The 17,987-nt window shown below is 41.7% G+C and overlaps 1 protein-coding gene across 1 annotated transcript in view; it reads right to left on the bottom strand.

Moving 5' to 3' along the window:
• The window catches only part of IK (IK cytokine), a 776,265-nt gene that overhangs the window by 139,199 nt on the left and 619,079 nt on the right, over positions 1–17,987 (bottom strand). Inside the window, exon 16 of the mRNA XM_044069023.1 lies at positions 723–780. Within this exon, the coding sequence (XP_043924958.1) occupies positions 723–780 (58 nt within the window). The remainder of the gene's footprint in view (positions 1–722; positions 781–17,987) is intronic.

The raw sequence follows: 17,987 nt of genomic DNA, 5'->3' as shown, positions 1-17,987 counted from the left end.
TTAACTCCTAACTTTATTCATGACAGAAAATTTAAAATACAGCCTTAGCTTTTTTAATGTTTCTTTTCCTCACCACCTCCTTGTGACTATCTGCCCTCCACTGATGCTACCACCCCATTTACTCCCTACATGAGACAAAATATTGCAGGAGGCCATCATCCGGGTAACCATTAGAGTTTTCCTGCTTGTCCCAATCCATTTACCCTTTGCAGCAGCCGGTCATGCTCAAAATCCCACAAAGCTGTACCAGTGTCCTATGCATGCTCCCACACAAAGGTCTAATTGTGTATGTACAAACACACAACTTGGTAGATATGCATGTTACTATTTACTGCACTGTTTGCTGCTTCACCAGCCTCTGCATGGCATCAATAGTGAATTAAAAAAAAAAATGGGTCTGGTTGTCTCCCTCCAGGAGGGGTGAATTGGCTCCAGCTGCCCACTACCCATCCAGCTCGGTAAGCTCCTTCAGTACCCACATCATTAGTTGATCCCAAGTTGTCTGAGTCATTGTCAGGTCTTTCAGTCTGTGCTATGGACTCGGTAAAATACAGCCTCAGCTTTCTTGGTTCACTTGGCCTGTGCACAAGTCATGCTAACATACAAGAATTCTAACAAATAATTAATACATTTACAGGAACTAGCTTTAAGAACTTCTACCCTACTCTAGAAGACGAAGACAGTGGGAGAGTTAAAAAAAAAAAAAAAAGTTAAACTCTTACCTGGTCCATTTTACTGTAGTCTACCTCTTCATCACTATCTACAGCCATGTCATCCATTCTGAAAAGGAAGGCAGCAACGTGAAAAACAGACAAAAGTTAATGGCTCTGTGTATGTGCACCTTAAATAAAAAAAATAAAAAAAAATCCTCCCTCTGGTACACATACTCCAAGTACTTCCCCAATGTCACAACAAACAAAGAAACAAAGCAGAATTGATACTCACAGTAACAGCAGATGAATGATTATGATACTGCTTTGTATTTGGTTAGCAGTCCATTTACACAGGCCAGTCGACTAGGCTCAAGTTTCTGCAGCAATACATAACCTTTTCTGAACTATTAACAGAGCTGTCACTGTCCATGGTATGTGTGGTAACCCAGTCTTGGGAAAGGTTAATCATTTCCAAGAGCCAAAGTTACACAAAGAATCAGCAAGCACTCTACACATGACCGAAACAACCTGGATCCCAATCCAAAACAAGAGTGAATGTATCAGGTTAATCATGCCAATAACTGCAGCCTGTAGAAACATTCAGGGAAGATGCCTCTGCTGTGAGCACATAAATGAACTGCATGCTCAAAACATCAGGAATGCTTACTACAAATACCGACATGAGCCAGCAAAGGATACCCTGTAGGCATCACCTAGCAAACATGCCCACTACACTGTAGGAGTATTTTACCAGCAACATGGTCGACATACCTCCATTTAATTTACAACTGCACCAAGACAGCATAACAAAAATAACCCTACCGAAATATATTAATAGAGGAAAGGAGTGGGGCGCTCCTACCAAGGACACAATAAATGAAGTCAACATGCTACCATAACTACTCACAAAAACATACAACGTCTCATTCATATGATTCCCTGTTGATATTTTTTATCTGGAAGAACAGCAAGCAACATATGTAATGGCTGGATGAAGATCACAACTAACACATCCTGTATAATCAGTGTAGCAAACTCTTCTTGCCTTAGAAAAGCTACCTAGCTTGCAAAGCTTACTGAATACGTTCACTGAAGACAAAGTGGTAGCTATGCAGAAATCTTTCACAGATGCCCTTTGAAAAGAACTGACAAGGCAGCACTTCTCAACCCAACACCACTGACAAAATCATCTGAAGTATTATTCAGGAAATAAGCACAATTAAGTGCTTGAAAAGGGAGGCATAACCTTTTAAGTGTGTCTGCTTAAGAGTGTATATGGTTAAGCATCTTATGGTCCTTGTGACCATTTACATAGATTGGACTTATGTTCCTCAGCAATCTATCTTCTGAAGTCCACAACATAATGGCAAACAAAAAAATCGTATTAAACTTCCAAATATCCTTAGGTCTAGAAATTAAATGCAACCAGCAAAACACTTTGAAGTTGTCTTCTGAAAGAAGTTCCCAACATAAAAAGGCCAAAGTAAACAAAAAAGGTAATTAGACTTCCAAAGACAGCTGGTTGCAAAAAAGTCCAAAGCTTCTGTTTGAGATTCAAAATGTGCAACATCCTGATACATGAATTTTGTAGCTGATGATGGAACTCTGATTTTTTTTTCCTGATCAACTTACATGTCAAACATGACATTTTACATAAGAAAAGAAAAGCAGACAAGACTACCTGACCATTATGAAAAGACTGCCAGATGAGAAATTAACTTTCAACTCCAGCATCCTCTTGGCAGAAGAAACTGCTATTTGAAAAAAAAATGGTCTTCCACGAAAAAAAAAAACTTCAAGGGTATCAAAAACAATGGTTAAGGCTGGGGTTTGGTCATTATTTTTAAAGCAAAGTATGATATTTCATGGGGAAAAAATGCTTTCTCAGGCGGATTAGCTTCAATGTAGAATATGCCAGTCTTGGAATCTAAAGGAAGGCTCCTGTCACATATAAAATACATCTGTTAGGTTGTTGGTGGGGCCACATCTGGGTTGAATACCAAGCAGTAAACCCCTGTGAGTAAGACAGAGACAGAACAAAAACAGGAAAGGCACAGAACACTCAATTCTCAAGTGCAGAGGTATCAGAAGAGGGTTACCTCCTGAGATTACGGTCCAGAAAATAAAGTTGGTAAAGGTGTGAAGCAATGGCCAGCTGGACATAGCACATACCTGCAATGGAGACATTTCTGAAGCAAGCACTGGAATCATCCATACCGCTAGTGGAGTGACCTTTTTCAGTGGTAGCACACTACCTGGAGGCAAACATAATATAGCTGGTGATCCACCTGAAAAGTGGTTTACTTGCGACTGCTAGGTCTTCTATTGCCACAGGAAGGCCAACAGCTACTTATACTTTTCTCACTCATACACCTGTTTCAAGGTAAATCCTGAGATGACAATACACAGCTACAGGATGAGAAACAAAAAACACCAAACCATGGACAAGAACCACTAAAAAAAAAAAAAAAAAAAAAGAAAACTTATTTATTAACTCTGGCACCTCAGAAGAAGCCTTCAAGGAGTACTAAAAAACACCACTAAAAAAAATACACATCAATTATATAACAACCAATAAAAATACAAATCCAATTGAATAAGTACTTTCCAATTACAATCCAAATTAAGAGAAAAGGGTACAGGGTATTACATTTTAAAATAAAAGCAGCCTCCTTAAACATGAGTTTTCTTTTGAATGCAGTTTTTTCTAAAATAGTTGCCTATAATCCACTGGAGTCTGAACTATGAAACTGTGCAAAGTGAAGTGCAATAAGACTTTCGTTCCTAACTTGTTTAATATTTCTAACATGCTCCTGTATCCTAACTTTAAATTTCCTTTTGCTCTCACCTATATACATTAGGCTACAAGGGCATTTAAGGGCATAAATAATACTTTCATTCTCACAAGAATAGGCATCATAAATATAAAAAGGAATTCCATTCACATAATGAAAAGTTCAAACAACATATTGTCAAATACAACAACATCCACATGGTTGAGTACCTAAAAGCTCAACAGAAATCGATAAAGTTGAAGAAGGTAAACAAAAATAATTATGAACCAAAATGCCCCTCAGATTTCTTCCCCTTTTATAAGAGTTACATGGAAAGATGAGAAGTATACTAAGTCTCTAAACCTAAGCAAAGAATTCCAATAATATTTAACCAAACTCACTACTTCAGAACTAGGTGGTCACAAAATAAATATTTCTATTAAAACCGTATACCCTTTTGGTCTTAATTTGGATTGTAATTGGAAAGTACTTATTTAACTGGAGCTGTATTTTTATTGGTTGTTATACAATTGATGAGTGAAAGCCGCGGTGGAGCAGCGGTAGCGGTGTTGCCTCACAGCAAGAGGTTTCCCCATTCGATTCTCGGCTGGAGCACCTTCTGTGTGGAATCTGCATGTCCTCCCCGTGGTCGAGTGGCATTCGAAAGACATGCGTAGAATGGGCGTGCCTTCGCTGAAGGTTGGGCATCGAGCTGGCACCTTGGCACCCGTAAAAAATCTACTGCCAATCATTAGCGGACCGGAGTTCCACTGTGGCGACCCTAACTGGGAAAAGCCGAAACAACAACAATATACAACTGATGAGTGCATTTAACTCGTTTATTTTTAGTGATGTCTTTTAGTACTAACTGAAGGTTTCTGCCGAGGCACCAAAGTTAATAAATTTTTTTTTTTTTTTTTGAGTGGTTCTTGCCAGTGGTTTGGTTGTTTTCAGTATGAGAAATACCCTCAGGTCATAGGTCTGAAAATTTATAGCCTGAAAGGCCAAGATGGCAGCAGTATATACTTTATTGCCCAACTGTTCCACGGCCCTACTGTCCTTGTCTGAAGGAAGCAATTTAGTAGAAGGCTAAAGCTTAGACGGTTTGTCAGAACATACAGACACCACAGAGGGGGGTCAGCAGAAGGTCATCTGTAGAGAAACTTACAGTCATAAGGCACCTTGTAAAACCAGTCAAGTTTCTTAGGTACTGAAGTGTGAGTCTGGGGCCACAGAAGAAGCAAAAAGATATCTTAAAAGGGCATCCAAGACAGGAGGTAGAGCACAGGGCTTAGGGGACTCCACCTGCAGGAGCTCATACCTCTTCTGAATGTCAGAAACCTGAAAGCCGTCCCATTTAAAATACTCCATCATATGAAAAATAGTATCCCCAAAAGAGAGTTATTTAAAAGGAGGGTCTGGGCTAATACAGTCTTCCTCTTCAGAGACATAATCCAAGGGAGAAGGGATCTGAGAGGAACATGCCAAAAACTCTTCCCCAAAATCCAAGTCCTCATGAGAGGAGTCCTGCTCTCTGGGCCTCTTGAGTGGCACACTGGGAGGCTTCAATACCATCAATAAATTAAACAATCCCCAGGTAAAAATCCTGCCATTCATGATGGGGATCTTTAGAAGCAGGAGAAATATGCATGGATTTTTTTTTTTGAGCTACGTCTACCCTAAACAACCTAGGAGATTCCAACCCTTACCTATATTCAAACAACATGGTAGGAATCTCCTCAACATGGTAGGAATCTCCTCCTGAATAAGTATCTGCTGAATCCCCTTGGACCATCTGACATGATCAGCAGAGATTCCTTTTAAACATCTGGAATGGACATCTTCAGACCCTACAAGGATATGCAAGAAGTCTGATCACACTGGCTTCGATACGGTCATGGCAAATGAATCCGACGTGACAACCAGGCAATCCTCTGGGCCTTCACCAGCCTCCAGACAGATGTCTGGGGGAGGCGGGACAACAGCCAAATCAGATCAGATTCTTTTCACCTTTTTCTTGGCAGGCGGCTGACCTTCAGGATGGGAGGATTCTACCATTGCACCTTGTGTCAATAATTTAAGATGTTGATTCTCCAGGTAAATGTACACAGAGGAGAGATGACTACATAGGGTCTTGGGGACAAATGCTTGGCAGATAAAACACTATGTATGGTGGTAAGAAGCATCCAAACAAGAGAGACACTGCTCGTGATGATCCTTATGGGGAATCTGCCTCCCACACTGACATTTTCCCTTTCTGGATGACAAATAAACCCACAAAACTGAAAAAGAAAGAAAGGATTAGAAGAATCCCCAACAGGGCACTTATACAAGTCACAGCTCGGTAACCAGGACAGGAGGAGGATTCACAAAGATGCTCAATGATGGCATTCAGAATGGCGGCAAAAAAGTTCTGGGGTACGTACATTCATATGTCACCCGTATGCCCTAAGCCTTGAGCAGGGAGCATACACATGATGTACGACTTCTATAAGTCCTAAGGCTTTGGTATACTAGCCAGACGTTGGGATACCCATGGCAAGGAATCCCTTTTGTGAAGAATACTGTAACAAATTTATGGAAGGACATCTGTCTGGTCCAGGGACCTTAACAGATCTTATAGCTACTTGATTTTTTTTCTAGTGTAAAAGGTTTTATAAGGGTGTCATTAAAACGTGAGGGGTACTACTTAGAAAGAACATAATTAAGAAAATGATCAAATTGCTCACTCTGCTTAAACAAGTTGTATCATTAGACTGTAAGCATCATCTAATCTGTTAAAAGCTGCGGTACTTTCGGAGGTGTTTTATATGTATACAACATTAACAAGAAGTTATGTACTCACCATAATGTTCGATGTATGTAGTCCATCTCGCCTCACATTCTTACACGTGGGTTTTTGAGCCGAACCTCGGCTCTGACTTGGCCATACTCTAGCACGAAGTCTTTCAATTGGTTGGGCTAAGAGGCATCCCATGCTGCACTGCTCCCTTTCCCCAGATCTTGTTTGCTGCAAGCTGAATCACTCCTCTTGATCCACATGACACATAGAGAAGGAAAAAACATTCTAATAATAAAAGGAGTACTGAAACCAGAACTAACCTTTAGGTCCTCCAGGATAGGGGAAGGCGGGAGGGTAAGTAAGAATGTGAGGCGAGATGGACTACATACATCGAATGTTATGGTGAGTACATAACTACTTGATGTTATGTAATCCAATCTCGCCTACATTCTTACCCGTGGGACAGCGTCCCCAGCATCTGAACCCTGGGAGGCTCATTGGAAAATACTCCTAAGCACTAGCAACAAGTGCAGGAACTATAAACTAATAAACTACAGACAGCACACAAGGACCTCTAACTCAAACCGTCCTGACAGGAAAAACAAGGGGAAGGACTAGGTTCTCTAACTTAAACGGCCCTAGCCTGGAGAGGATAGGTACCTAAACACAAAACAAGCACAGAAGGGAAAACAGATAACCAAGGGAGGGACTAGGTCCTCTAACTGAAACGGGCCTAGCCCGTTGGGAGATAGCTGACGGGATACCAGACAAAAAGTAGACAAAAGCCACAAAAGGCAGCACAATACAGCTTCCACAAAACCACAATGCAAACACACAGCTATGAAAACAGCTTTTGGAGCAAAAGTTTAGTCAAAGAAGACAAAAAAGTTATACTTAGCCACAGCCATATGTCTGAGCTTTGCGAGCGGCAAACGAGATCTGGGGAAAGGGAGCAGTGCAGCATGGGATACCTCTTAGCCCAGCCAATTGAACGACTTCAAGCTAGAGTATGGCAGAGTCAGAGCCGAGGTTCGGCTCTGAACCCACGGGTAAGAATGTAGGCGAACTTGGGCTACATAACATCAACAGGTTTCAAAGGTAACTGGACCCATTCTGAATAGGTGGCTAGAAACTTGATTCAAATCAAAATTAAGAGTTAATATTTAGTTTTAACTGTAAATCTAGTAAAGAAAGGCACACAAGTGTAGAAACAGCACAATGTATTCGAAAAAGGCTTTATTCCACACAAAAATTAACTCCAGTAAAATGAAAGTCGTTTTCATCCAAACCAAGTCAGACTTCATCAGATAAAACACATCAAACTGACAAGTTCCTTTTAAAAATGAATTCAAAAAGTTTCGTCCAATCATGTGAAACCAATTAATTAAGCTAATCAGAACCACATACTGAGTAAATAAAACTCAGTAATTCCTATAAAATATTTCTTGTGGAATGTCAAAAGCTTTCACAAATACATTCACTAGTGTTGCTCGTGTTCTGAACATACCTTAGAACCACTTATACAATTATAAAAATAATATACAAATAGTGGCTCAGTTAAAAATTAATGCAGTAAAAAAGTTTTATGTAGAAACATTTTACTAAAAAAAAAAAAAAAAAAAAATGTGATAGTTTAAAACAGTATGTAAATACTACCATCTAGTGGCTAAAAATAAACCACATCCAAAAAACGTGTACATTTATAATAGACTGAATGGCAATATAAAGCATAAAATGCTGTAAGCATATAGCACCAATACTTAACTACTGTAGTGAATTTACATGAAAGCACAATAAATTATTTTTTTTACAGTGCAATACAAATTTAGCATAATTTGATGTTGATAACACGTTTTAACCAATAGGTTATAAAATCACAGCTTAGCCTTTTTCGAATACATTGTGCTGTCTTCCCCACTTGAGTGCCTTTCTTTACTTGATTTTGGCTTTGTTTGGGCACACTATTCTTTAAACTGTGGTTAACTGTAAATCTCTAATTTGATATTTAATATGATCAATATATCTGACGTTCAATTAATGCCCCACAAATGTAAGTTTACGTCAAAATTCTTTTTCTTTCTTAATATTTTGAATTAGAATTTAACACATTAATCAAGACTTACACAAAATCTAACAAATAAAAATCTTAATCAAAAACTACATACAACATCCACAAAAGATTCTATACTTTACAAAACCATTAATACTGTGATAAACTGACAGGCTGCCAGCCCAGCTACATAGAATTTTGTAAATAATTCTGTGTCATTGTAAATATTAATATGATCCACAAGCTTGTTTCACAAATGTAAGAAAACTACGTTATGTGCTGAGCTTCAAAAATATAACCACAGTGCACCCTGCTGGAAGAAAGAAGAAATGTGTACAGACTCTATGCCTGTGTAATGTATGTTTTCATGGTAGAAAACTGGGACATACAGACATAACTTGCAAACTCTAAGAAAATAAGCTGGTAAGTAAAGAATTTTACGACTGTGTGTGATCTCAAGCTAGGAGACGGGATATCTGGGTTAGGTGTTTCTTTCTATTGTCTTAAGACAGAGAAAATTACTAGGTGTCACATGAAAAGTGTACTTTATTGCTCTGACTTCCTGGCAGCTGCAGATCACAAAGAAATGTTAAATGTTAAGTCTCTTAGCCTGAGAACTAAATCAGAAGTGACAAGAATGATGCAATCTGAAATGACTCAGCAGTAATGTGTATTATCAGTGTAAAAACTATCTCGGAGAGAATGAGAGTGCATTTTGTATTTTGTTCTGAAGCAGACAACAACTCACCAGCACTTGCTTTGCTCTGTAATTAAGATCTAGATCTTAGTATTTCTCTTAGAGATAGATAGGAAAATAGCAAGATTAGTCTAGCTGTTTTCTATATTTATGTCAGACTCTCCTACAATGTTGTTTTAAAGTATTTCCTATGATTTCTGAACTCTCTAATGTCATTGTGTTGAGTTATTAAGCATTGTCTTGTGTTTTTATTATTAAATATTTTAAACCTTTTAACTGTGGCTGTTTTGTATAGAGATAATTTAAGTTCTTAGAGTACTTGCATGTATTTGGTGATGCTGTACAAGCCACACCGACAGCCTTGCTATTCATCACACTTACCATCCGGATAATAATAACATTGCACATTAGAAAGTACAGTTGTGTACACTTACCATAAATGTAGATGTTTGAGTGTATTCACTGTTGCAGTCATTACATTTGGGTTATCTGCCTGCAGGTAAGCCCCTCAGCTGGCCTGAATATCAAAGTCTTGGGTCCTGCATTGGATGCAGTCTCTTCTTCCATGACGTCAGGTCGACAGGGGTATAAAGCATGCAGCCAATGCCATTACATCAGTTTTTCTTGACCCAGATGTCAGTTGCCCCCATAATGGGAAGCAATTATATGTAAGGTTACACCTCCAACAAAAAGCAAATACACCAGAAAGCTGAAATACACTAATCAAGAAGCAAGGTATAGCCAAGAGAAGTCAGGGGGCTGGAGGGAGGGTAACCAGGACTGCAACAGTGAATACACTCGAACATCTACATTTATGGTAAGTGTACACAACTGTACTATGTTCTTCGTGTTTCACTGTTGCAGTCATTACATTTGAGTAGATTCCCACAGCTAAGGAAGGAAGGAGGAAGTTCGAGAGCATTAGGACCAGCTATTAAGCCCTGCAAGTCTGCAGTGGCAAAACCAGCTCTGGATTTAGAAAAAATAGGCAAGTGGTAATGCTTGGTAGGTATGTACAGAGCTCCAGGTAGCAGCTTCTAGGATGCCCCTGGTAGGGACACCTCTGAGAAAGGCTGTAGAGGTAGATGCAGCCCTAGTGGAATGTGATCTTATCCCCTGTGGGGCAGGTTTTCCATGTTGCTTATAGCAGAAAAGAATGCAATGGCCTATCCACTTAGAAATGGGTTTGCTTTGAAATGGCCTTCCCCTCTGTCCCTGCAGCAAAGGCAACTAGCAGCTGTTCAGTTTTTCTGAGAAGCTTAGTCCTGTCCAAATAAAATCTTAGTTGTCTGTGCACGTCCAAAGAGTGCAGTATTCATTCTCCTTTGTTCTGTGGATTAGGAAAAAAGGTAGGCAAATGAATGGACTGAGTAAGGGTCACACTGGATAACACCTTGGGCATAAAAGAAGGACTGGTCCTGAGAAACACCCTGTCAGCATGGAAGATGATGAAGGGCTCCACTGCCATGAGGGCCTGAAGTTCAGACACTCTTCTTGCTGAAGTGATGGCTAGAAGGAAAGCAGTTTTCCAAGAAAGGAATTTCAACTCTGCAGTTGCAGCTGGCTCAAAATGAGGTAGTGAGAGATTTTCCAATACAAAGTTAAGGTCCCAGGGCTGCAGTAGGGGCTCTCCTGGGTGGTCTTAAACTTTTGGCCCCTCTGAGGAATTGATTCAGCAGCGGGTGAGAGAAGAGGGGTGGCTCAGTATTATAATGTGCATGTGGAGCATCTCTGTTAAGTACTGAAGAATATGCGCTAGCTGGGCACTGTTGTGCCCATCCCTTGAGTCTGGCTATAGGAGCAGTATCTTTTCCACTTTTCTGCATAGGATTTTCTAGTACTAGGCCTCCTTGCCTCCAGAATGACATCTAGCACCTGCTTACTGAGGGATGCTACTGGAGAGCTCAGGGAATTGGCCAGGCTGCAAGGTTCAGGGTTTGAAGCTGGGGGTGCAAAATCTGGCCCTCCTGCTGGGACAGCAGGGAAGGGGTCTGAGGTAGGTGCCATGGATCCAGCAGTGACATATTGCCCAAGCGGGGGTACCAGAGTTGGCGTGGCCAGTCTCGTGCAATCAGTATTGTCCTTGGTTTGTCTTGTTTGATCTTTAGCAGAACTTTCGAAAGGAGACGCAGAGGGGGAAATGCATAAACTGAGAGGCTTTTCCAGGTGAAGGACAGGGCATCCACTTTACAAGCTTGACTGTGGGAAGTCCTTGTGCAGAATTTGTCCAATTAGTAGTTCAGAGGGGAGGCAAACGGGTCTATCTCTGGGTTCCCCCATTTGTTCCTCAAAATGTTGAATAACGTTGGTTCCAGTTTCCACTCGTGTGGGTCCACGAGATTTCTGCTTAGGTCGTCTGCCAGTGAATTTAGCTTGCCTGACAGGAATTGAGCTTGTAGGCGCACTTGGTAGCTCAAGGCTGTGTTCCACAGAGCCATGGCTAGTCTGCAGAGGGGATACGAGTGGGTTCCCCCCTGCTTATGTACCACATAACAGTGGTGTTGTCTGTCTTTACCAATAATTGTCCTGGAAGAATGTGGTCTTTGAAGGCTATCAGAGCATACTGTACAGCTAACATTTCTTTGTGATGGATATGCAAGTGCATTTGACTCTGGTTCCATTTGTCCTGAATGCACTGCCCTGCCAAGTGAGCCCCCCATGCATAGTCTAATGTGTCTGTTGTTAGGGTTTGGGCGGCAGGGGGTAATGGCAGTCTCTTGTTGTGGTAGCAGGCCTCAGCTCACCAAAGGAACTCTGTCTTTACACAAGGAATGATAGGAATCATTGATTCCAGGTCCTGAGAATGTTGACACCATAGGCTTTTTAGATACCATTGTTGTTTCCTCAGATGCAGTCTTGCATATGGAATTAGTAGAATGCAAGAGGCCATGAACCTTAGGGCTTGCAGGATTTTTCTTGCAGATAGCCGGGTCTTTGTGGCCAGTAGTTTAAAGTAGGCTGTCAAACTTGTCTCTCTGGTGTGAGGTAAGCCATCTGGGAAGCTGTGTTCAAGCTTGCTCCCAGGAATACAATTTGTTGGCAGGGTACTAGATGAGATTTCTTTTCGTTTATGGTGTACCCCAGTGAGGTTAGAAGTTTCTTTACAAATGCCAGATGATTTAGTAGCATGTCCTGGCTTTCTGCCTGAATTAGACAATCGTCCAGGTATGGGTACATTTGAATATTTCTTTGCCTGCAAAATGCAATGACTGGAGCTAGGCACTTTGTGAATACTCTGGGCACAGTAAATAAGCCAAAGGGAAGTGCATAGAACTGATAGTGCATATAGCCTGCTCTGAAGCGTAGGTATTTCCTGCAAGATTCCCTTATTGGAATGTGCAGGTAAGCTTCCTTTAAGTCCAACGTTGCCAACCAGGCATCTTTGCTTAGCATAGGAAGCAGCTGATGAAGTGTTAACATTTTGAATTTTGTGATTACCAAAAAGGTGTTTAGAATAGAGAGGTCCAGGATAGGATGCTAGGAGCTGTCTTTTTTGGGTACCAGGAAAAGTCTAGAGTAAAAACCTTGTCCCCTTTCTTCTGCTACAACAGGTTGAATAGCCTTGATACTTAGAGAGAGAACCAGCTGTTGAGCATCTGTCCACTGATTTGGGGGTAGGTCTGGCCAACCGTTTGGGGATGGTAAGGTGTGGAAGTGGAATCTGTATCCTTGGGAAACTACATTTAAAACCCATTTGTCCTGGGTAATGAGTTCCCAGTTTTGCATGCAGTGCGATCTTTCCCCCTAAGGAAGCATGCAGTTGAGCAGGGCTTGGAAGGTTTAATGTTAAGTCATTGTGACAGTTTTACATAGTGAGGTGTCCTACCTACTTCCAGCTTTGGAAGTAGAAGCCCCCCACTGCTTTGGCCTGCGAGTACCTTGAGACTGTAGCCTAGGTGGTCTGCTGTTCCTGGGTTTGGACTGAGAAGGCCTGGAAGAGAAAGGAAAGGACCAATTCTTAGAAGGCCAATGCCTGCTGAATCTGGGAGGCTGTACTTGCAGGAAAGCTTTAACAGTTTGCATAGATTTAGCTTTTTTCTCCATCATTTTAAGGACTTCTTCTGCTTTGTTGCCAAACAGGTGGTCTTGGGTTTAAGGGAGCATCCAAAAATTTAGCTTTAACACAATCTGACAAATTTTGCTCCTTAAGCCAAGCATGCCTTCTAAGAACAGACCCAGTGACAGCAGCCCTGCAAGATGCTTCTAAAGAGTCAAAACCACATTGCAAAGTATGTTTACCAACTTGTTCAGCATAATGCATTAAATCCTGTAATTCTTTATTTTCAGCACAGTCAGGAATCAACATCATTTTCTGTTTCAGTAGTCCCATAATATGCTGCTGATACTTAACATATGAAACTGGCAGTTTAATGCCCTAATGGCCAAAGTAGCAGAAGTGTATACCTTCTTACCCCATCTGTCTAAGGCCCTGGAATCTCTATCAGAGGGGGTAGCAGTTTTGGCAGTAGTAGCCTTAATGGCTTTAGGTCCCTGAGAAATGGTCTCTGGGTTCGCAGTAGGATTCTTGAAAAGGAACTTGTGAGAGTCGGGTACTCTGTAATACCTGTCTGCTTTCCTGGGAGCCGGAGGTAAAGTGTCTGGGGTCAGGCTAGATTCCAAGAAAGCATCATCTACAATGTCCAAGACAGGAGGGATAGCTAAAGGCCTGTGTTGAGGTAGGAGTAAGAATTCCCTAAGCCTCCTTTTGGAGTTAGAGTAATCCTGGCTTTCCCAGCGGAAATGCTCCCTAAGAGTGTGCAAGGTTTCACCAAAAGAAAATCTTCTGGAGGGGAAGCAGAGGGAATGGAGTCCTCTGCATCAGAATCCTCATAGGTAGATAAGAGCAAATCCTGGTAATCAGAAGAAACAGAAATTTTAGAATCCTGATCAGAAGAGTCAGAAGGAAAATCAATTCTAGGTCTCAGAGGGAGAAGGCTGACTTTCCCTAATTAAAGTAATAAGGTCTTCAGCCATTCTTATAATTTGTTTTTTAGGCATATGGGCCTGACCATGTGGTTTGGACGTCGGTTTGCTAGGCGTGGGTTGAGTTTTAGGCCTTGAAGAAGAAGATGGCATCAGTTTGAAATGCAAGTCCGTAGGCCTAAATACATCCTCAGAAGCCGGTGCCTGCACAGTGGCTCTGGACCCATCCAAGGTAGAGACATCCACAGGTTCCATTGTCAAAGAAGCATCTCGTGGCATACCGGACTCAGAATGGATCTCAGTAGAGGCCTGCAAATCTGAAGAAGTGGGTATCAGGGGCTGCGAAAGCGCCTCACTGAGTACCGGCGAACTGGCGACTAGCTTAATGGAAGCATCGTCGGCAGTTTTGGACCTATAACCATACCATACCATAGGTTAGTACTAAGCTAACTGCCCTTGCAAGCCATTTTAAGCCTAGCCCAACTGTCCCTTGTGAGACTTAAACCCTGCACCTTGTGTTTGCAAGGTAAACACCTTAACCATTAGGCCAGTCTCCCAACCCTGCGGTCTGTCTCTGTCTTTATCTTTACGTTTTTTTGGAATGTTGGTAGTGGGGTGGCTTACCAAAGCCATTTCTGGATAATTAAACTGAGTACCGAAATAGTTTGATGCAAAAATTAACAGACGACGAATAGTTCGAAAATTGAATAAGGCACAAAACCGACAGCAAGGGACATTGTGGTCTTGGCCTAAGCAAGGAATGCAGTACGAATGAAAATCTTTATGAGGTATTTGCTTTCCACAGGTAATACAATTGTTAACTTTTACTGACATTGAAGGGGGGGCATAGCTAGTGAACCTGTGCCAGCCTTACCCAGGAGTGTCTGCATGTTTGTATAACAATCAAATCTCAAAGTGTGTGCGTGTGTCAGCTACTTGGGCAGGGACACAAAACACTGGTTGGATAGAGTGGGTACTAGAAGTTTTGGCTTGACTACTCCGCTGAGATCTGAACCCTATAGATGTGCCAGTGGGGAATCTTATTGGGGGATCTGGATATAAAGGGAGAAACCAGCCCCAGACTGACTGTGATCTCTGTGTGCTCTTAAGGAAAGTAAGTGTGTGTGTCTGTGTGTGTGTGTGTGTGTGTGCGTGTGTGTGTATTTATGTGCATGCGTACTTGTTATCCTCACAATGTGGACGCCCCTCACTGGTGCTACTGGTAAGGATTGGGGCTCCTTGATTACTAGGTGTCACAATACTTTTCAAACAAATCATTAAGCTTTTGCCACAATAAATAATGATGTGCAACTTTTGACATTTTCATTTATGAGTTTGTATTTCCCTATTACAAACAGTCTTTGCTAAACAAATTCATTAAAAGGAAAAATAATTTTTATTTTTGCTTAGTTCACAAGATATGAAACTTTGCTAATGGGAAGTCTTCTTTGCTCATCTTTAAATGTGCTGTATATCTAACATAATTGAAGAGGAGCCTAATTTATCAATCATTTCAGTAAATGTATGGTTAATGCTGTCCAGTACTTGTTGGGTGTTTTAATAATGTGAACTAATGTATTTATTTATTCATTCACTAGCATTTGTTTATTAAGATAGTCTGTTTGGACACAAGGCCCCTTTTCAATGGAAATCTGGGGAGAAACCCTTCACACAAAATACAAATATTACATTAAAAAGAGTTACATACTTACCATAACTTGGCATTTGTGTTATCCTGCATGTATGTAAAGCCGCAATTCTAACCACTACACTACCTCGGCTATGTCATTATTCCTTACAGAAAGGTTTTGGATCAGACATCTGATCCGAGCTGGCAACTTTAGCATAGACAGATCCAAGGCTCAAGCTCCTCCCTCTCCCAAAATCCACTGCTGCCCTCTAACCCTCAGACTGAGTTTGCTAACAAGGCTGGAAACACTAATCACAAACATAGAAAGGAAAAGGGGTCCTTGACCCACAACACTCCCAACTTCCTCAGAAGATCCAACAAGGAAGGGGGAAGGTGGGAGGGAAACAGGTTCATATGTTGGTACTAGGCTATCGACCCTAGGACCTATACAAGCCTAGTCATAACAATTCTCTGGCTATTTCTTCCCACAGTATTTACTTCCCTGGACCCCTTTCTAGCAGGACGACTGACGTGATTCCCGGGGTGAATTTCCTATCTCCCATCCAATCATCAAGGTTCCTTTTGAAGACTGCCAAAGAGGCATTCTGCTCGACATGTATGGGGCAATCTATTCCAGAGTTTGGGGAGTTTCTGGGTCAGCAACCTATCCCTCCAGCATGTTTTGTTCATTGTGATGACAAGGTTTAGATCCCTGGAGCATGTGGCTCTGAGGGATTGGGATTTCTTTAAGTGTAGCATGTTCAACAGCTCTGGGTTTGACATGGCCTTGTATGTTAAGCAGAGATCGTCTCTGAGTAGATGACATGCGACAAGAGTATAGGTGGAGTTTTTTTTTTAGATGGTTAGCAAAGGGCATCTGCTTTAGGCCTGTGATTCTTTTAGTGAGGTATTTCTGAGGCCTTTCCAGTTGTTGCAGATGTCTTGAGAGGTGCATACCAAACGGGGCGTTGTATTCTATAATGGGTCTAATGAGGGATGAGTACAGTGAGACAATGACCTCCTTTTTTCTGGAAGAAAAGCCCTTAGTGATGAGGTGTGCCACATACAATTTCCTGACTGTTGTGGCGATGTGGTTATCGAAGGTGAGACCACTGTCCACTTGTGTCCCTAAGGCTCATCACACTTTCGGAGTTTAGTGTACTGCCACCTATGTGGTAATGCACGGGTACATGTTTTTTCCCAAAGGGGATAATTATACATTTATTGGCACTGAGCTTGAGCCCATGGCTCTGGCACCAAGCATCTGTTTTTGTAAGACCCTTTTGTAGAATATCCATATAATTTGGGGATTCAATAATAACTCCCAGTTTGCAGTCATCTGCGAACTTTGATAGCCAGAGTCCCTTAGTGTTGGCCTGTACTTCAAAGAAGTAGATGTCAAACAAGAGCGGTCCCAGGACTGAACCCTGAGGTACTCCACTTGTCTGGTGCTGGATTTGGAGTTGGCTACGTTTACAGTGTGGGTTCTGTAAGTAAGCCAGTTGGCAACCCATCGAGTGACGTAGGGATTAATGCCCAACTTAGTATGATTATCTATGATTCCAGAGTGTGGGATGGTGTCAAAAGCCTTAGCAAGGTCCAGATAGGCTCTGTGGACCACCTTACCCTTGTCCACGGCTCTGGAGACTGATTCGAAGAGGTCAATCAGGTTCAGGAGACGAGATCGGCCCTTCACGAACCCAAACTGGGTGGGGTCCAGTGTTTGAAGGTTGTCAATGTCTTTGTTTATTAGTTCCTGGATAATACATTCCATGGCCTTGCAGATCAGGCTCTTCAGACTGATGGGGCGGTAGCTTCCGGGATCCAAGGTGGATCCCCCCTTGTGGAGTGGGATAACTGTAGCTGTGCGCCACTCAGTGGGCACGAAGCCTGAGGTGAGGCTATGATTAAACATGACACTTAGGTGAGGTGCCAGTTCATTTTGTAGTTCATGGAGTACACAGCCTGGGACATTGTCTGGTCCCATGGATGCTGTATTCTTAGCTTTGTAGAGTGCGTTTTTTACCTGTGCCTGTTATTACCGGAATATGGCAAACTTTTGGTATTGAGATGGGCCCTTTAGAGGGAGTGAGAGGGGGGTGAAGTTTGCACTGAATCGATCTGTCAGGATATCGGCAATATCCTTGGGATCAGTATATTGAATGACATTTTGTTGTAGCTCACAGCAGATCTGAGCATTGTCATTTAGATTCTTGCCATAGCTATATAATGCCTTGTGGCTGTCTTTGGAATCTTTGGCAATTTTATTTTCATAACTTGCTTTGGAGGATTTTATGAGGGATCTCAGCTTCTTACTGAGGCTGGAAAGGGAGTTTTTTGTATCCTGGGATTTTCCTCTTTTCTGCAACAGTTTCTTCCTTTTGTTGTAAAGTTTGTTTATGGCAGGGGACCACCACATTGGCTTCCTTTTTTTTGGAGGAGAGTGTCTTGGTTCTATTGGGGATGGGACAATTCATG

This window comes from Protopterus annectens, chromosome 4.part0 (genome assembly GCF_019279795.1).
Source record: "Protopterus annectens isolate FY-2018-M chromosome 4.part0, PAN1.0, whole genome shotgun sequence".
NCBI lineage: Eukaryota > Metazoa > Chordata > Ceratodontiformes > Protopteridae > Protopterus > Protopterus annectens.
The sequence above is the reverse complement of the archived record's forward strand: the minus strand, read 5'-3'. Positions and strand labels throughout refer to the sequence as shown.